Source organism: Gouania willdenowi (assembly GCF_900634775.1).
Source record: "Gouania willdenowi chromosome 24 unlocalized genomic scaffold, fGouWil2.1 scaffold_320_arrow_ctg1, whole genome shotgun sequence".
Taxonomy (NCBI): domain Eukaryota; kingdom Metazoa; phylum Chordata; class Actinopteri; order Blenniiformes; family Gobiesocidae; genus Gouania; species Gouania willdenowi.
This window is the reverse complement of record NW_021144848.1, coordinates 2,429,075-2,451,027: the sequence shown is the minus strand read 5'-3', so window position 1 is coordinate 2,451,027 and position 21,953 is coordinate 2,429,075. Positions and strand designations below refer to the sequence as shown.

General features: G+C 36.5%; 1 protein-coding gene across 14 annotated transcripts in view; it reads right to left on the bottom strand.

Annotated features, from left to right (window-relative positions):
* afdna (afadin, adherens junction formation factor a) overlaps window positions 1-20,406 on the bottom strand; it is a 129,571-nt gene extending 109,165 nt beyond the window's left edge. For all 14 annotated transcript variants that reach the window (XM_028440642.1, XM_028440649.1, XM_028440650.1 and 11 more), the window contains exon 1: window positions 20,088-20,406. In XM_028440642.1, coding sequence (XP_028296443.1) covers window positions 20,088-20,189 — 102 coding nt within the window. In that variant the 5' untranslated portion in view covers window positions 20,190-20,406. The remainder of the gene's footprint in view (window positions 1-20,087) is intronic.
* Window positions 20,407-21,953: the final 1,547 nt, after the last annotated feature.

Below are 21,953 nucleotides of genomic sequence, written 5' to 3'. Positions count from 1 at the left end.
GGCCAATGAGTGGCGGCGGGAAAGGGGGACAATGTGGTGAGCAGGGCTTCAGAGGGGATTAACATGGTCTGACAGGCTGGCTGGAACACACACACACTCACACATACACACAGCTTTGAGGCCGGACTGCTCTGCTGAGCACACACAATGCAGCGCTTGTTTTAGAACAAGAGGAAAGGGAGAAAGGACAGATAAGAGAGGCCAAACCACAGAGGAATGCATATCTGACAGAACGAAAGAAAGAAAGATAGATATCATTAAGCACAGGTGCTAAAATCCTGCTGTGGCCTTCATCGTCAATCACTAACTTATTCACTAAGATTCTCCAATCCAGACTAACTCACACAAGCTTGAAAATATGACTGAAAACCTGCTACTAACATCTCTTTCACTCACATGTAGAAACAACTCTGACAATATAAAGTGCAATAAAACAACTGATGGATGACATTTCAGGTTCACTTAAAGGAGTTGGACGACAAAATAAACGTCACAATCAGTTTAGCGCTTCATGTAAAAATATCGGCTGTGTGTTGGCTAACTTTCCTGACAAACGACATCGTACGGTTTGTAATATCGAACTCATTTCCTTGAATCTGTTGGCCCGAAGGCACAAATTAAATTTAACATAAAACATGTAAAACATTAAGGGTATCACGATTTGTTTTAGCGGCGATTCGAATCACGATTCATTTGATTCATGGATGACGTTGGTTCATTTAGAATGACTCAATACTAATCAATTCAGTGACTTTCTATCCAAAATAATAACGTAATGTAACATCTAATATAAAATGTGAAAACAACACTTTAACCCTAAATTAACAGGATGTTTACTTTTCTGTCATTTTCAATAAAAATGCATATTAGGTTATGTTTACCTGACTCTTTTCATTGTTTTTATACATTAAAATAATACAAAAAGATCAACTTGCTGAGCACAGATCAATGTAAGTGGATCGTATGATTATAAATAGATTTATTGATCTTATGGCTCAATCGTTACCCTCATGTTGGGCCTCAAACGGATAATACAAAATTGCTTTCCTGTAACGGAAATGGAAATGTTTTTTTAAATTTCCATTATTTTTTTATACCAAACAAAGTGGAAATTACAGTATGACACTGAATATATCCTCACATGAATGTTTGAGAAAAAAGAATTAAAGTACAATTTGTATCGGTTGACATTTTGAACAGAAATGTCAATTCTTGTGCAAAATCTCACCTAATTTGATGGATTTCACCTTCTGAAGTGGAAATATCTCAATGACACAGACAAACTGTGACCCACATGTTTTGGGAAAATTTCCACCATATTTTTCACTGTGAAACAGGTGGTTTAATGTTAGCTTTAGCATGTGTAATCATCTTGTGTGATCTCAGCACGTGCGTATTTCTCAGCTGCATATTAATGTAAAATGAATGACAACATAAACTACATTGAGCGTGTTTGACATGATGTTTAATATCAAGTATTGACGTCTAAACTAAGAAAGCCGATAAAACAGAAACAAAAGACATAGAAATGGGTACATTGTGAACTTTTAAAACTGAAAATCAGAAACTCTAAACATGGGCCACAATCCGACATAGTCGATCCAATCAGGAGAATCCTCGACATTAAATTGTTGGTTCTTCATTTATTATTAAAGGCTGCCCAAAGGGATATCCTGCATCAAAACGGCTCCAACTTTCAATAACATAAGGGAGGTTTTAAGAACACAAAAAGTTATCTCTAATGCTGTGTATCCATATAATCAACATATACTGTACTGTTGAGTTTATCTGCAAAATTGGTACAGATTGTTTATATTTCCAATAAGCATGGAGTACCGGTCAATTATAGATAATGACTTGAAAAAGACCTATTTGTTGTCGTTGAAAACTAATTTCCGGTGGGAAATATTCACAACATAGTTCAAACGCATGTTTACAATCACACACTTGAGTATCAATTGGTGTTTCCATATCAATATAGTCAGTCAATCGTTGGCCTGTTGTAGAATACAGAGGTGGAGATGAGAGCCTTTCATTGGTTAAAAGATATCACTGAAGTTGTTGACGAAATAGGGAAACTACGACAAATATCAACGGAGGTTTGTGTATTTATAAATAGCTGGGTTTCCATTATCATTGAAAAAAAAAAAAAACTAAATAGCACATTAAAAACTGATAATGGAAACACCTGGATTTTGAAAAAACACTCAAATATGGCTACAAAGTTTTGACGCTTTCCTGAGGAGGAATTTCAGAGGCTTCAATATTGAAATGTGTCATAAAAGTGCTATGGAAACACTTTTTCGCAAATACACGTCACGAGACGTGACGTACCTGGTCACATGACCACTTCTTTCTGAGAAAACATGGCACGGTACATGTGGACAGGAAAGGAGACCCAGACATTTCTTAGCATTAGACTTTAAAATTATTAGTGCCACATTAGGTTTGGAACGTCCATCTTCCAGCAGAGAAGTCTCACAGGATGAGATTTCATGGGAGTTACGAAGCTCCAAAACAACCTTCAATGGAAACACGTTCAAAGCACAAATACTTTGTCGACATTTAGAAATATCACTTTTGTTTTGCAAAAATCTCCAATGGAAACCCAGCTAAACAGCTAAACTCTAAAGACTAAAGAACTTTGGATGTTTGAGAGGTGCTGATGAACGCTCACAGGAATCGCTGACATTCCTCCGTTTCCAGCCCACATCTATCGACTCGTGTTACCTGACCTTCTCCTTCTGGAATTCACTGCTGAAAAACCCCATTTGCATTCCAGGGATTCCCTGCCCGACAGGAACCCTGAAAGCTGTGACATATCACCCCCGGCTGCTGGGCCACACCCTCCCTCCCTCCCACCCATACACGTCTGTGCTGATGTGTGACTCTGAGCTGCTGACGGAGGCTTCTTCTTCTTCTTCTGGGAGCGCTTTAACATATCGATTGGTGTTGTAGAAAATTAACTGCCTCCTAAGTAGGGCAAGGCCTCTGGGAGACGGAGCGGCTCCCATTCAGGTCTACGGATGCCTTTCTATTGAGAAAACAATCCAATATCCTGTTCCCCTGAGCCACCTCAACACAAAGCATAAGTAAAAGCTGAAGGAGTTCAGGTCTGTACTGGTTCAGGGACCCTTACTGAATAATCTACAACTACAGGACCATATCACACAACACTCCTTCAAACTCCTCCCACATTCTCATACGCTAACGCAACAAAAGGCCCAGTTTTATATAGACAACATACAAAATAGCTTTGAGGGGTATTATTAAGCAAGGTTAACAAACTGAGTCTATCCATAAACTCTGGGTCAACATACCCCGTGATGGGAAACTCAATGGATCGAAGGTTACACGAACTACCATGGTAACCACCCAGAAGACAGTGATTTATTCACCCAGTGTTTGAGGAATATGAGCCTGTTCTAAAGGTGCGTTCACACTGAACACACTTTCAGTGACTATAGTGGCTTAAATCACCCATAATTAGTCACTTTTTGGTCGCTTCATCACTGTATCTCTTCAGTGACGTGACGAGCGGTGAATAATATGAATAAAATGTGTCTGAGGAGACGTGTCAGCAGCATAGGGTGGCTGCATAGAGAGCCCTCCTGTTACACTGGATATAAAGACAGTGACTGCCGCTTGATATCATATCATTTATATTGACTTTTAATGTAATATTGTGAACAGAGTCATCTCGACTTTCAAAAAAGTCATAAAAACAAGACTGAAGCAGGGGGCGACCCTAGGCTTCCAAGAGCGCCATCATAATACACTGCGCCCCCTTAACTTGAAAGTTGAGTGATCTGTAGATCAAACTGTGTTACAGTATAAAACAACAATCGAGCTTAAAAGTGGATTCATTTTAATAGTCATCTCCTCCTTTATATTATCTTGAGAAATGATGTTCAGATGGGCGGAGCCAGGCAGAAACCCAGGGTTTCTTTGATAAAACCTGCCAACAAGCAGGTTTAGTTCACGGATAATGTTACCATGGTAACATACTCAGAAGAACATAGCTCGCGTTTAGGAATGAGACACTCAGAGTTTGAACACAACCCGCTTTATGGAACACAACCCTCTGTTCTTGTCCAAGTCCTATGACTGAATGTAGAAATCATAATAAAAAACTCTATTAGAAGGACACATGACATGGAATTGTTTAAATCGGAAAAGAAATCAAAGACCTGAAGAATTTCAAATGTAAAGTAAAACAAAGTCTAAAATCAGATCATTTAAGGGCAGCCATTATCACAAGTGATTGCGTCTGTATTATTAACATCAGCATTTAAAATAATGACAAATCTGATTATCAACTCAGGAAACGATGATCTGCGTTTGTTGTCTTGTTGTTATTTTGTGTATTTTTGGAGTCCATTTCTGTCTTAAACGAGTCATTTTGTGTAATTTTCTGTCATTTAATGTATATGTGTTGTCAGTTTGTTAGTCTTTATTAGTGTCATTTTGGCTGATTTTCTGTCATTTAGTATATTTTGTTTAAGTTTGGTATGTCTGGAGTAATTTTGTGTATATTTATATATTTGTGTATATTATATTTTATATTCATATTCATGTGTTTTGGTCATCATTTTGTGGTTTGTTGTCATGTATCTATGTGTGATTTGGATTTGGACTGGATTGATTTGTGAGTTAATAATCATTTTGTACATCTCTGTAGTTTAATTGTGTAGTTAGTGTCATTTTGTTGATATTTTGTGTATTTTTGGGTCATTTTGAGTGTTTTTTTTATCTTTTTGTGCACCTCTGTAGTCTATTTCCGTAGTTATAGTGTTCTCATTTTTGTGTATTTTCCTGTCTTATAGTGGGTTTTAGAAATCATTTTGTTTATATTTGTTGTTGATTTGAGAGTTAATCATTTTGTGCATCTCTGTAGTCTATCTGTGTAGTTATAGTGTCGTTTTGTGTATTTTTCTGTCATTTGGTGTGATTTTGCTCACATTTTATAGTCATTTAGTGTAGTTTCCTGTCCTATTGTGTGTTTTTAAAGTCAATATGCATTTTTTTTTTTTTTATGTGATAAAAACCAACACCCGCGAGCAGTGAAGCACTGCTTAATGTGTAAACCATTTAGAGCTGTGTTTCCTGATGCTAGCAGTGGTTAGCTAGTGGGATGTAGCTGACGGTTACTCAATCATCGTCTGTCTGCGTTTATGTGTGTGTGACAGAGAAACAGGCCATAACTCTGCTGGACACGATGTAGGAGCCGTGGTCCTGATCTTTTGCCCCATTTGATATTGGATCGCTGCAGGGAAATTAAAAACGTGCACACACACGCACACACACACACGCACACACACACCTTTTTCTCTATGAAGGTAGGTAGTGGAATCCGACAACACGATACACATTTTACAGCTTCATCAGGTGAAGGTTGATGGACTGGGTGAAGGTGCAGGGAGGAGGCAGGAAGAAGTGTTTATCAGCAGTTACATCATGGCTCAGAGGATAAAGAGGCACAATTCAGCTAAAATGAAGTTTACAGATTAAATAAAAACACACAAGACAAATACACACAGAAACAACTGAAAAATACAAAAATAACAAAATCATTCAACGTCACAGAAAAATGCACCAAAAATATACACACATTTATTTTGAAAACACATAAGACGGCAACAAATAAACGAATTAAAAATACACAAAATGACAACAAAAAACATACATCACAAAAAATACACAAACTTACTACAAAACCACACAAGATGGCGATAAACACAAAAACAACTGAAAAACAAACAAAATGACAACAAAAACATACAACATCACAGGAAAATGCACTAAAGGACAACAAAAATACACAACTTTACACTAAAAACTAGGGAATATATTAGAACTGAAAACAAATATCGGATTCAAATTTCCAGATTTACCAACATATTTTTGTCCATTTTTTATTTATTTTATTAAATTGTAGAATACTGTAGATATGATGTTGAAGGTTAAAATGTATGTAACCAATTAGTTAATAATACATGGGTCAGTTTTTCTCATCCCTACTGTTGCTGACTATTGTTCTCTGTTTGAGTGACATCACATGATCAAACTTTTTCTAACTTTCCACACTATAAAATAAGTAATTAAAATTGTTTTATTAAATTTAAAAAAAAAACGCAAGGCTGCAATATCGGTATCATATCGGGACATCCTGACTAAAAACCCACAAAACGGCAACAAATAACAAAAACAACTGAAAAATACACAAAATGACAAAAACACGCATCATCACAGGAAAGCACACCAAAGGACAACAAATATACACAAATGTATTTAAAAAATCACACAAGACGGCGACAAATACACACAAAAACTACTGAAAAATACACAAAATCATAAATCTCAGAAAAATGCACCAATAATACACAATCTTACTCTAATAACACACAAGACGGTGACAAATACACACAAAAACAACAGAAAAATATACAAAATAACAAAACATATTTCGCATAAAAAACACAAATATTACAAAAACATCTACTTATTTCTTCATTTTAAGCATGGGAAAAGTTTAGTAAAAGACATTTTATTAGGCGTTGATCAGTGACTACGTGGCTGGATCACACTGAGTTTAAACATCAAACCTGTGTGTAACTCAACCCTATCGAGGCTCAACGACACAAACACACACTGTAAATCAGCTGTGTGTGAGAGGCCTCTTTTATGGCTGCTGGAGTCTGATCACAGCCTCACGTTACCATGACGTCGCTCGCAAACGACCACATGACAGAAAACAAGTGGGGGACACATCGGATGAACATAAAAACGCTCGCTGTGAGTGTGTGTGACGTGCTGATTAGACGTCTAAACACACTCGCACCATCACCAGCTGACACAGAAAATGAGCACACGTGATTAGTAGAGCTGAATAAAGGCTGATAAAGTCAGAATTGTTCCACTTGCTGTTCATTTTAGTGCTGAGCAATGATTAAAACATCTGATTATTTGCATGATTTTCTGTGACTAACCTGTGATTATTTGCATCGTTACAAACACTTTTACAGCAAAATATAACAAAACAATTGTTTTACAATTAATTAAAGACAAAGAGTAACATATAGAGTGAATTTATGGCTAATTAAATCTAAAAAATAAAGCCACTTCCAGAGATATACAACAAGAATTTCTGTATTTCGCTATATTTCAAAGCACATTTTTCACAACATGTTAAGGTTTCATTCATTTATTCAGACAACTTTTTTCAAGAGATTCACTTTAATCTCCTCACTTGTTTTGACTGTTCATGGTCAGTCTTCCTCAGAGGCATCTACTCACTTTGATGTGTCCTTATGAGTTCTTTCTGGGCGTGGCCAACATACTATAACTCATAAGGACACATCAAAGCAATCAGTGGATGCCTCTGAGGAAGACAGAGTCGGTAATTAGAACCAGAAGTTGTTTTTTTTAGGAATTAAAATATTTAGATATATATTATCGTTGCAATTTTAAAGAAGAAATACAGATATTTTTTATAAAGGATCTTTTATTGACAGTATACTGCATTAAATATGAAATATATGAAAATGCACAACAATTATCTGAGATAATTGTTTTTTAATTGGTGAAAAATATACAAAATCATACAATATCACAGAAAAATGCACCAAAAACCACCAAAAATACACAAACTTACTCTAAAAACATGCAACAATAAGAAAAATATGTGAATAATTAACGAATTATTTAATTGAAATGTGACAAACGTCACTGAAAAGAGCCGAAGTTTGATTTTAAACATTTAAAAACTTCTCGAGGTTTCTTTAAATAACAAATATTGCCACTAAAGTACATTTTGGAAAATAAATGAAATCACGCAGGCATTACGTCCACTAAAACAACAGTCTGTCCCGCTACACGACAGGAAACGCACTATCTCCAGAAAACACCCACTTCCTCACAGGTTTCCTGCTTCCTGAAACGGCGTGGAAACGGTGAGAGACGCCGCTGATGTCACAGCGAGGCGTCCGAGAGCTGCTACTTTACAGCCCGACCATAAATAAATATAATAGAATAATATTAAATATTTGCAGGGTGACAGCTCAGTATAGAAAGAGTTTATCAGGCTGACATCATCTTGGTTTTTTAGGTGAAAAGGCAATGAAAAGTACAGCAGCAGTGAAAGTGTCACACTGTGAGGAAACCACTGACCAGATGTGCCATAAAACCACAGAAGCTCCCAGCATTCCCACCAACATCCTCCCATGGAGACACTGGGAACGATGCAGAATTACAACACGCTGAAATCAGTGCAAAGCTGATAAAATAATTACAAAATTCAGTTTCAAGGAATAACACGTTTCTTCCTTGAGACACACTTGGAAATGCGTCAATATTTCTGATGCCAGGACAAAAAAATACATAAAATGACAATAAAAACATACAATATCACAGAAAAATGCACCAAAAACACAAATGTACTTTTAAAACATAAATAAACACAATAACAACTACTCACAAATCCGCAAGACGGTGACAAATAAAACAAAAACTACTGAAAAATACACAAAATAACAAAAATGTCTGCTTTATGGGCGGACTCAAACTGGCAACCCATGCACTGACTAGGAGCGTTTGACGCTGAAAATCCTAATTCTTCGGCTAGTGTGAGTGAAACAGTAAAGTACACAACGTGTGAGTCATGGAGATCACGTATGTAGGGCCTCCAGTTTTACATAATCGAGAAAAACGGACAAAAATTAGATCAGAGATTATGGGGGAAAATCACGCATTTTCACAATAAAAGCTCACAAGAAGTGCTTGGAGGACATAAAAAACAGAATTTTGATATATTGTGCATGGCATGATAGCCAGTGATGTCAGTAAGTACATTAAACTTAAGTCCATTACATGCAAATAATACAAAATATGGGTCAGTGAGTTTGTCCAACAAATGGTTCAATCTAAAAAAAAAATCTGAAATCTTTACCAATGGTTCCATGATTGTTCAATAGTCACACTGTAAATTTTTTGTTTGATTGGATGAATGTTTTTTGAGATATGGACAATTTAGTGAAAGGGGGGGGTCTTTATTTTTCTTCCATGTTCATCTTCCAATATGTCAGGAACTCCATCACACAGAAAGGTAAATATGGTATAGTAATAAGCTCCACCCACTCTCTCAGAATATATAAACAGATCTGCTATACATCTGGTGGACATGTCAGCTCCTCTAAATAGTCACAAAGTCAGTGTGTGTTTGGGTCTGGAACATGTTTGGGTCTTCAGTAAACTACTTAGCATATGTCTCAGCTCCCTGTAATGTGATCAGCTTAGAGCTATGAACATAGACTGTTCACATCACTAATGATGATTAGTCACAGATATGCATTGGTTCTTGAGTGACACGCTCTGGAAATATGAACAAAATATTTTTTTTACAATTTTTAATGGTCCATAACTGCATGTGGGATTGTAAGAAAAAATGTGTTTTAATTTATAGTATAAATGAGACGTCTTTATTTTGGACCCCATCTTTGGCTTATTTCACCACTCACGAATATTGAAAATCCTTCACATGAGGTCATTGTAGCTTCCTCAGTGTCTTATTATCATTTGTAGTAACTAAAAAAATATAAAATCAATTGCATCAGAAAAACATTTATTTATAAAAACATGTTTATTATGAACAAATGTCTCATGTTCTACATTTTCTCTTTTTGGGAGGTGTTGCCTATTGAATAATCACAGACAATTTGTAAAAATGTCAGAATTTATTTTGGCTGAAGTGCGTGGGATGTCCTGAACATGTATTGAAATGACATGAAATGACCCATAAGTGGATCCTGAACCAGAATAAAGGAAGAAGTGATATAGAAAATGAGAGCCCCTACATAAGCAACATAAGGCCTCAGATTTTCCATCATCGCAAAAAAGGCCAAAAAACCCCAGAATTCCTCTGAGTGGTAAACGCACACTAGAGAGCCAAGCGTTAATCCAACTGTGGTCAAATAAAAGTTATAAAAACACGGCATGACGTGGTGTTTTCCCAGCTTTGCCGAGATGTTAAAGCTCCATAAAATCTATTCAAGGTTTTTATGTCGGCAACAACACGCCTTGAATTTAGATTTAAATCGATAACTGGTCACTGTGGGATTCAAACTGCGCCACACGTCTCTCACTTTGGGATGATCTGATGTAAATGAAGGAGAAGCAGCAGCAAGATGGAAAACCTTTTAAACTCTTACAGCAGCAGATCTTTATATAATAGGACCACGTCCCTGCCTACAGCTTCAAAAACCATCACACAAGGAGAGAAATGCCAAAGAAAAAAGATAAGATTCTGTCAGGCTGCCCCAGGGCAGCTGTGGCTACAATAGTAGCTTACCACCACTAAGTGTGGAGTGAAAGAATAATGCCATGTAAAGCACTTTGAGTCACCAAAATATGAATATTTTTGGTGTGGGCGTATGGGCCGTATACTCCTAGATTTCTTTTATTTTCCTTTTTTAAGGTAAAGTGATCCTCAAAAATAATTGTCAACTATGTATGTGTGCTAAGGCTGCACGATTATTTTTTTTATCAATCTTGTAATCATTATAATCACAATTATTTATTTAATCTGTGTTTTAATGCACTACTTTTACACAAACAATATGTGTACAGTTTACAGTGCAAAATTAAACTTTACAATTGAATTATAATTAAAGAAATGTACCAAAGGCTAATTGAATAAATACACTCTTACAGCATGAATAGACGTATTTTCAATGCAAATATTGCCAACGATCAGGTTAATTTAATCGTGACAACCAAAATCATGATCATGATTAAAATTTGATTATTTGTAAATGTGTATAAGCCATAAAACTGTATACATGGTTCCCCAGGTTTGTGTTTAATTCAAGTGTAAATTAAAGTTTTTTTTTTCAATTCCTATAATTTTGCTGACCTGTGGAGGCAGCAACATGCAGCTGCTACATCTAGTCTATGAGAACAACAACAACACAGGGTACAACATGTCTGAATCTGAAGAGAAAAGCAACAGCTAATGGATTTTTTCACTTATTTACCGTCGCCCTCAGTAAATTATTAAATTCTGATTAAATATTGATTAATCGCACGGCACAGTATTAGCATTTTCTGAGATAGTATAGGAGAGAAGATGAAATGATTGGCTGAGTAACTTAAATATTTTCTTCCACACATTTGTGTAAAATGTGCTGAAGTGGATGCTAATGCTAACAGTGCGAGTGCCGATCACGTACTCTAGCATCATGGAGCTGCTATTGTCCCTGGAGCCAAATGCAAGGTCTGCTTGTTGAGTACAATGTGTGTCAGTGTGAGTGTGTTGTGTTGTGCGAGTGTGTTGTGTTAGTGTGTTGTGTGAGTGTGAGAGTGAGTGTGTTGTGCGAGTGTGTTGTGTTAGTGTGAGTGTGTTGTGTGAGTGTGTTGTGTGAGTGTGTTGTGTGAGTGTGTTGTGTGAGTGTGTTGTGTGAGTGTGTTGTGTTAGTGTGTTGTGTTAGTGTGTTGTGTTAGTGTGTTGTGTTGTGTGAGTGTGTTGTGTGAGTGTGTTGTGTGAGTGTGTTGTGTGAGTGTGTTGTGTGAGTGTGTTGTGTGAGTGTGTTGTGCGAGTGTGTTGTGCGAGTGTGTTGTGCGAGTGTGTTGTGCGAGTGTGTTGTGCGAGTGTGTTGTGCGAGTGTGTTGTGCGAGTGTGTTGTGCGAGTGTGTTGTGCGAGTGTGTTGTGCGAGTGTGTTGTGTAGTAAATGATGGAGTTAGGTCTGCTTTTGTTAAGTGTTTGGCTTCAGGGTCACTCACCTCTATGCCATGTGCTCAGCCTTTAAATCCCAGGGAAAATAGAAGAGGAAATGGTACGATAACTTTTCTATGGTCACTTATCATCACTGATGCACTTTGTTGTGATTGATATAAATAATAAGACAGTATATAATTCCCAGAATCCACAGTTACCCAAAACACAAGATATGAAAAATTGTATTAAAGTAGAATATAAAGACCAGTTTGAGGTGTTGGGATTGATCTTAAAGTTTCTATAATGCAACGGTGGTTATGTTTACATGAGAGCTTTAATTTCTCTTTAATTCAGAATAAAAATGAAATCCTCTTTAAAAAGATTAGAAATCACTTTTTAAAAACCAAATTCCAAATGAAAATGGCCATTCTGATTTAAACTTAAATCTGAAGTAGTTTATTCTAATTTTAATTCGGAATGAAAAAATTCCATGATCTTGTATGTGTTTAATTAACGCTTTAAATCATTTTCAGTCGTTTTGCAAAAATGATAAACAACAATGGGAAAACCACGGCCAAAAACCAAAAAAATTATGTAAATTATTATTCCCATTACATTTAAGGCTCTGAATGTGTACTAACCTCACGAACATTAAAACATTGCAATTGTATAAATTAATATTAATGCTTCAAAGATATAAATCAATTAACAAATAAGGAAATATTTATTTAGCACTGACATTTTATTGAAAAAAATTAAATCAATATCCGAAAATGCACTTTTGTGCCGTTTTTAGCAGAAAATGTTCTTCTATGTTGTAGCTGAAAAGAAAAGTTCTGTTTTGTAGTTTTTGTGAATATGTTGTTGGCCTCCTGTCCAATCAGAAGCCTTCCCAACCCCAAGAACTGAAGAGGAATTGAATAATCGATTCGGCAATATATCGCAATATTTCACCGCACAATTATTGTAGTCTCCAAAAAAATGTCCAAATTGAATTTTTAAATTGTGTTTAACAAAAAAAACATTTAATTGCGTATGCATTTTTTTAAAATAACTTATAAACATACCACTTGTTTTTGATATTGGTCAGTTTTTACTTTACTTTATGTTCTTGCAAAGTTAAAACAATGAAAACAATTGTATTTCATACCATTTTGTACTTGTGAAGGTTAGATTAGTAATTATTGATATCGCCATATGTTGCGATATAGAGCTGCCTGCAATTAATGATTATTTTCATAATAGATGAATCGGTTAATTAATAAATATTTTTTTTTTAAACAGTTTATCTATAAAGCACATTTATACCCTGATTAAACTGAAATAAAAGTGTTTCTCATGCACAAACAAACGCGCGCAAGCAAGTCACACGCAAAACTCTTACGCGCACACAAACGCTCGAGGTGAGCGCACACAAACGCTCGAGGTGAGCGCACACAAACGCTCGCGGTGAGCGCACACAAACGCTCGCGGTGAGCGCACACAAACGCTCGCGGTGAGCGCACACAAACGCCCAAACGCTCGCGGTGAGCGCACACACAAACACACAAACGCTCATGGTGAGCGCACACACAAACGCTCATGGTGAGCGCACACAAACGCTCGTGGTGAGCGCACACAAACGCTCGTGGTGAGCGCACACAAACGCTCGTGGTGAGCGCACACAAACGCTCGTGGTGAGCGCACACAAACGCTCGTGGTGAGCGCACACAAACACTCATGGTGAGCGTACACAAACACTCATGGTGAGCGCACACAAACACAGCTCTGCTGGTGAAGCAAACAGCTCTGTGTCACGATCAGTGACATAAATCGCACGTCAACGAATCGATAATGAATTTGTTGCCAACACTTTTAAGTCCATTTTTATTGATTTGTTGTTGTTCGCAATGTATATCGTATTGTTTAGTATCTAAATATACTGTATCGTGACATGCAAATTGTGAATTGTATCGTCAGATTCATGGCAATGAACACACCGGGAATAAATAAGTTTTCCACGTAAACCTAAATTCTGAATTACTATTTCCATGTAAACACAAAGCAGGATACATTAATTCAGAATTATTTAATTTAAAATTATTTAGGTGAGTATAATTAATTTTGAATTATCTAATGAAAAAAACACCATGTAAGTGTGGCCAGTGTGTGGGAATAATTTAAATTGTTGACGTCAGCAGAACACAGCTTTGGAAAGCCTTGTGTTTATCCAGAAATAAGCCCCACATGACAGAAGCACCAGTTCTAATGAGCCCTGTTCATAAATCCCACAGCAGGATTCATTCAGTTTGGGCTTGTGAGATTAAAAACTTTGAGAACTATTGCTGCAGACTAATCAGCCATCCACGGCTAATCTAATCACACGAATGATCTCACGGCTCTTGGTGGCAAAACTGGGATAAAATCCACTGGTAGTCATATATTAATAATTATTGATAGAAAATGGGTGATTGGGGTGGTGTTTAGCTCAGTGGGTTGAGCGCCCGCCCCATAAATGGAGGCTGTAGTTCCTCACCTGCAGCCGGTCCCAGGTTCGATTCCCGGCTTGGGACCCTTTGCTGCGTGTCATTCCCTGCTCTCCCTTTCCTGTCAAGCAACTGTCATATAAAGGCCACTAGAGCCCAAAAAATCCTTTTAAAAAAAAAAAAGAAAATGGGTGATTATTACTTTGATACTCCCATATATGAGGTACTATGTAGAACTCTGGGGCACCGCTTTTAAGACCACTATTTATGAAATTGTTTTTTGCAAAAATAAGGCCATACGATCGGTAAACAAAGCAGGATATTATCATCACATTTATTATTTGTCAAAATCAAAACTTGTGAAATTTAAAGATATTTATTATATAATAGCACAGATAATGTTTAAAACTAAAATAAATGCTCTTCCAAAAGGCGTTTAAAAATACAGCAAATACAGCCTAAATAGAGATGAATTTATGTTTATTGTACTAAAGGATTAGAAATAAAACAAAGATGTCTGTTCTCGGGGTTAAATTATGGAATAATGTTGATAAAGAAATAAAAACCAGTGACAATTTATTTTCTGAAAGAAAATGTCAATACAAGTTATGTAAAGCAGTAGAAACATGTTTGTAAGAGTATAAAGTGTTATTTGTTAAGCGTGTAATATAATTACATACATTTTAGCGCTGTGCGATATGGACCAAAACTCATATTGTTATTTTTTCTCAAAATGGCAATATATAAATCTTGATATTTTTAATTCAAATAAAGTACCAGAAAAACAACTCTGGGTTAAATTGTATTTGTACTATTCTGTTTTTTAAGTAATGCCTGAAAGGCGCTTTTAAATAAAATTAATTATTATTAATATTATTAATAAATTTGCTGATGAAAAATACCACACAGGCACATTTATGAACAAACAGCAGTACTTTTGGCTTTTTCTCCTTTTAGGGACAGCACGTGTGAGTGAATTCTATATTGTGGCTTGTTTAGGGGAAGGTCAGAAATCATCCAACTGTGCTTTTCATTCTGTTCTGAGAAGTAGCAAAAGCAACGATTTTTCCATCTTTTGCGTTTCAGTCTCGTTATATATTTGTAATAAATTGTGATTTATGCTTGAAGATTTTTGTTAGACTGCATCAAATCAAATAAACTGAAAAGGTATCAGAGATCCAGTTGGACATTAGCTATCCCGCCTCGATCAGAAGGAGTCGGGACAGTTTGAAGGACAGCAGTCCAGCTCTGTGGGGGTGGTAAAGGAGGGAGGGGCTCCACCAAAGGGACATATGGGAAGGAAGGATGTGCATCTGTTAGAATTTAATCCATCCCTCCTGGACCAGGCGTCACATCCAGCCTCAGAAACGTTCCTCCTTCAGCGAGACGACTGGAGGTCAATCATTGCTCTAACGGCCACATTCAAGCCTGCTAAATTAATCACCCCCCCCCCCCCCCTTTGGAAGAGGGGGTGGGCAGCCAGCCTAAAAACACCAAAGAAGCTTTAAAACAATATTTCTCAACCTTGGGGTCGCCTGAAATCTCTGGATTTTAAAAAATAAATTACTGATTAAAATCATATTTTTGTAATTTTTTTAGATTATTATTATAAACTTGTAAAAAGTACAGTATAAAAATGTTATAGTTAATGAAATGAATAAATAATAAAACTAAAATTATTACTTTTGCAATTGTTTTTAAATACTCTTTTAAATATTCTTTTTTTTAAATTAAAACAGAGTATTGCATACTTTAAATTTGTCAGATATAAATCTAGTTTAACAGAAAGTACAGTATAAACTTTTTATAGTTAATTAAATAATAATAAAATAAAATGATTATTCAAGCATTTTTTTAATTATTTGTTTTTTCCAAATGAAACCATCACATACGATCTCAAAAAACTGTATTACATACTTTCACTTCCTCAAATATAAATCTAATAATATATATATATAAATATAAAGAAGTTTTGCTGAAACCTGGGCATGTTGACCAGCTTGCAGAAAGTACTAACTTTCTGCATTTATTTGTTGTTCTAGACATATACCTTAGTTATGCACTAAAGTCAAAATTGGTTTAAAAGCCACAGGCAGATTGTATGTTATTTTTATTTTAAGTTATTGGCACATGGCATGTTAAAGCCAATGTTTTTGAGTGTAAAATATGCCAATAAAATGTATTTCATACATAATGTTTTGATGAAGGTGTACACATTTACAGAGCAGTTGTTTGCCATTTTTTTTAAAATCACAATAATTGCCTTATACTTTAATATCAAGATATATCGTATTGTGACCTATGTATCGGTATATGAATCATATCGCCAGATGCCAGGCAATACACACCCCTAATATATATATATATATATATATATATATATATATATATATATATATACACACACACACCAGTATAAAGAATATGTATAAACATATCTGAGCTGGTGCATCTCGTCACCATAATGCCTCTCTTAACACTGTATCACAAACATGATCAAAGAGTAATTTAAAAAGTCTCTGGTGTCGCCAGGAATTTGTGATATTAAAATGTGGCCATGACCGAAAAAAGGTTGGGAACCACTGCTTTAAAAAGCTTTAAGTAATTATTTTATTATGAATCCATTCATTTTCTGACCTGCGATTTATTTTATTATACAAAAACAAACAATAATTCCAGCAAGTTTATGTTCTTTTTTTAAATAATATGTTAAGATTTCATTTATTCAGACATTTTATTTTTCAGAAAATTTACTTTGATCTCCTGACATGTTTCGACTGTCAACAGTCAGTCTTCCTCAGAGACGTCTGCTGATTCCTTTGATGTGTCCTTATGAGTTTTCTGCATTACCAGACCACTGCAGAACAGAAAATGATCAACCAGTCATGGACGGAGACAATGGAAACACAAAGAACTCATAAGTGAACATCAAAGCGATGAGCAGACACCTCTGAAGAAGACTTTCAGTTGGCAGTCAAAACATGTGAAGAGACCAAACAAAATTTCCTGAATAAATTAAACCATAACATATTAAAAACAAACACTTTAGAGATCTCTTAAAGTTCACTGACACACTTAAAATGTCTCTTAATTTTTATGAAATCAAAGTAAAAACTGAACCGTATCGTACAGCAGTAAACACAGAAAGTGCAGAGATCTTCTAGCAGCATTCGCTGTGTGCAGCCCATCAGTGGGGGCTAAAAGCTCCATCCACAGAAGCTTCACAGCTTTGCAAGTCTTGTTTTTCATGTCAACAACAAACAAAAAACATAATTAAAACCAACCACGCAGCACTAAAAACTGGCTTCTCAACGATAAAATCAACAGATAGATACAGAAGGCCCCACAGACACTTTAAAGTCCAGATGTCAGCATTTTGCTAAATGAAACTAAACTACACACTCTAAACAAGACTTCCACTAAGTATTCCTCATTATGTACAACATATAATTCTGCATTTTAAGAAAATTGGTGTGTAGAGGATCGCTTGTCTATAAATACAGTGTATACAGCCCCCACTGTAGCTGAAGGTGGTTGAACACAGACATGAACATTGAAGAACAGTCATGTGGAGACAGGACCATCTATAAGGGGGAATAACGGGGACAGATTTTTGGGGTCCATCCATAAAGTCAGTAAAATGATGGTCCATTGTTCTATGAATCTGTGATAACCACATTTATTTATTTATATGAATAATATCCACTGTTATCCAGGAACGTTTATTATTATTATTATAGTCATCTTAAAGATGGAAATCATTGTTTTAATCACTAATAAAATGGGTTAAAAATGGTGAAATGGGATTTTAAAAAACAGAAATTGGTTAAAAGTTGTAAGAAATGGAAATGCACACAAGGTGTATTTTATATAATCAATGTGAGCTCTGTGGTAAAGGATTTGATCTTAAAGGCGAGCAGCAGGAATATATACCAGATTAGTAGGGATGGGAATCAAAAACTGGTTCTTTCTGAGAACCAGGTCCCGTAGATTGTGTTTATGCTAGCACCAAGTGAAGCACCTTCCACCATACACTAAGGATGTAACAATACATGTATTTGTATTGAACCATTTCAGTACAGGACGTTCGGTTCGGGTACAGGGTTGTGCAAGGGTGAGTTCCCGGAACAGAACGGACGTTGCGTGTGTTTACTTCCGCCTGCAGCTACATGTATGTCATGGCTAACGCTAGTGAAAGTCGCTAAAGTCTCCTGCTTGGGAACACTTCGGCTTCCAGGTGAAATACTGCAACGGACAAAGACAAGTGGATAAAACGAGGGCAGTGTGCCAACATTGTTCAGCTGAGATCATGTATGTTTCTGGGAACACGATGAACATGCTAACTCACTAGAAATGACACCACCTGAGTGTGAATATCACTGTGACAAGAAAGAAAACGTCCTCGTTTCCAATAAAAGTAAAGTGTGTCTTTCATTCGGGAATCAAGGTCCAAAGGTTTGGAGGAAGATGGGTGAGGAACAGAACCCAAGCTACTTGAGGTACAGTGTGAAATACCCACAGTCGGTCATGATTTGTGGTGAAATGACTCCAAAAACACTCAAACTGTCAACAAAAACCACTTTGGGTGTTTTTGTTGTCAGTTTGTGTGTGTATAGGTATCATTTTGTGTGTTTTTGTTGTCATTTTGTGGGTTTTTATTGTCATTGAGTGCATATGTCTGTCATTTTGAGTGTTTTTGTTGTCATTTAGTATGTTTTGGAGTCATTTTAAGAAGTGGCTTGGCTTGTGTGTCTAATTAACAGTAGGAAGGCGTTTCTTATCCTGTTATTAGTAAACAACCACAACCTGAGCTCAGACGCGACTTTGATTACAACACAGTCAATATGTTGCAGGTTAAAGTCAGTGTTGCCAAGTTGGTTGAAACAATGCAGGCCAAGGCCAGTGTGTGTGGGCCGACAGGACACAGGGTGTGAGAGGGGCTGTATCTTTCTTTGTGTGCCCCCCACCAGGTGAAGGCATGTGCAGTGAGCACCCTGCTTGTTGCTAATATCTCATTGTATCATTGTGTCCTATAAATCACTTACACTATTTAAAAGTCATGCATACTCATATGGGACACAAATTATATTTATATCCTGCATTTAAAGCTAGCTAGCTGCTGAGCTAGCCAGGTTTCATACCGACGCTACTAGCAAAGCAATAACTACTAGCCTTAATTATTAAAAACAACCACATTATACATTATATACAATTAGATATATGAATATGTAAAAAAAGTATAATTAATATATCAATCGTGAATATATGGGTGGGAGTCCGAGTCATTGTTCTCAACGTCCACGGTTACCAGTAGCAACCAACGATGCAGCCGGAAGTCAGTCATCAGCCAACACGAGAGCCACTAGCTCCACTACACCATTACCTCTTGTTCTGGCGATGGCCACGCCAAAGTCCAGTCAAAAATAACGCAATTCAGTGCCGAGCATCGCTGATTTCACCTTCAAAACACACGCAACAACATACTTAAAGTGATCACTTAAATTACTATAAACGACCATAAATACAGCATGTTCAGCACGAATAAATAATACGCAGTTTGAGTAAAATATCAACTTTTAATGAGCCTTCGCTCTTTAACAAATACACACATTTTGGTGGAAACTCATGAGGTGAAAAGAGTTTAGTTTATTTGTGAATGGATTTAAACAACACTGGAGTTTTTCGTTTGTTGTTGAGGTCGATAGCTATGAAAAAAGCACATATTATTAAATAATAACGGCTGGTTGTTGTGCTATTTCAATGTGCAGATTTGTTTCATGGATCTCGGTGTGTTTCTTAGTAAAGCACGTTGTTCCTAACAGCTTACCACTGTTCCCAGAACCAGTGACAGCTTCGGGTAAAGGCCTTCAGAGCCTCGGCCTTTCCTGCCACCTGGGGCGGCGCTCCTTACCTCCGTGGGCCGGCTGATCTCGAACAGGTCGAGCCGGTTGGCGTTCCAGTGGTTGATGATGTCGGCCAGTTTCCTCCTCTCCTCCTCCCTGCTCCCCGACATGGTGGCTAGCCTCTCCGTGGTTGCCCGGCGTGTCGGCGTTGGTTGGATAAAAACAATCCCCGTCACAAGGTAATTCCACAGCGGGGAGGAAAGGCCGCGGCGGACGACCCAAGGTTCGGTTCTGCCGTGTTCGTCGGTCCGGACTTTGTGCGCGTCTCCTACCGTCTGAACGACCTGCCGACTGATCTGCTGCAGCTGCGCGCTCCCGCGCCGACGTGCACGCCCCCGATAGCGAGGACGCGCACACCCGGTTAACCCTCTACTCCCCGGTTGGTAAATTCATGACGGGGCGTTTCTAAAAATAGTAAAGCAACAGTGTTCTGTAAATAAAACCCACAAAGAAACAAACAGACACGCTGCAGATGTTCTTTCTCATCATTTTTAGTTTTTATCGCATCATTTTCAAATTTCTTCTCTTAACGTGAAATTTTTATCTCATAATCTTCTAATAACTAACTTTTTTCTCATAATTTTCAAATTTTCTCCACTTGACTTTAACTTTATATCTCGTAATTTTCCAATTTTCTTCTAATAACTAACCTTTTTCTCATAATTTTGAAAAAAATTCTCATCACTATTTTTTTTCTCATAATTTTCAAATGTATTCTCCCAACTTTAACTTTTTGTGATTTTTTTCTTCTTATATCTACATTTTAAAGAATTCTTCTCATAACTTAAAGTTTTATCTCACAATTTTCAAATATTCATCTAACTTTTTTCTTGTAATTTTGCAAATTTAACTTTATTCCCGTGATTTAACAAATTTCTTCTCTTAACTTTAACTTTTAATCTCGTAATTTTCCTTTAACTAACTTTTTTCTCATAATTAAAAAAAAAAATTCTCATAACTTACATTTTTTTTCTCATAATTAAAATTTTTCTCATTGTTTTAAAAAAAATCTAACTTTTTATCTCATCATTTTCCAATTTTCTTCTATAATTTCAAAAAAATTCTTATAATTTCAAAAAATCTTCTCATAACTCTCACATTTTCTCCACCCAACTTTATCTTTTGATAAAGAGCGCCTCACGATTCTACATACCACAGCTTTAATTTATCTAATACATTTCAGATTTTCAAAAGCAAGCATTATTTTTTCTCCTGTTATCTGTGTGGACAGGATGATGAAGCCATTGTCTGTGTTTGTGACGAGTCCATAACCTGTGGGACTTTTTCCTTCCTCTTTATAATCAGGCTCGTTTCCGCTGCCAGTGTTTGTTGTGTTTGTTGAGGGAAGGATTCCTCGTCTCAGTTCATGTTGACACGCGACCGTCTGTGACTCTGAGGTTAACAAATGGGAGGGGCACACAATGAGAAAAGGTTTAACCCTCCTATTATCCTCAAATATTACATCTAACACATTTTACCCCTGTGGTCAATCTGACCAAGTCTTTGTGTCAAACACTTTGTTTATTTGTTGAATCCATAAATAAGCCCTTGATAATGAAACCTTGACCTGTTCTCTAGTGCCACCATCAGGTAAATTAGATTAATTTATCTTGAATAGTTATTATCCCCCCCCCCATAAACTTATTTATTTCTTTGCAACTCCTTTTTGTAACATATTGGGGTTATTCACTATAAAGTTTCAGACACACCCTCCTCTACATCACTTAAACTGTGAAAGAGCTGTTCCAAAACCTCATTGATAGGAAACCTTTTCCTAGAAGACATTTTCAAGAGAGAGAGAGAGAGAGAGAGAGAGAGAGAGAGAGAGAGAGAGAGAGAGAGAGAGAGAGAGCATGTGCAGATTGCATTACACA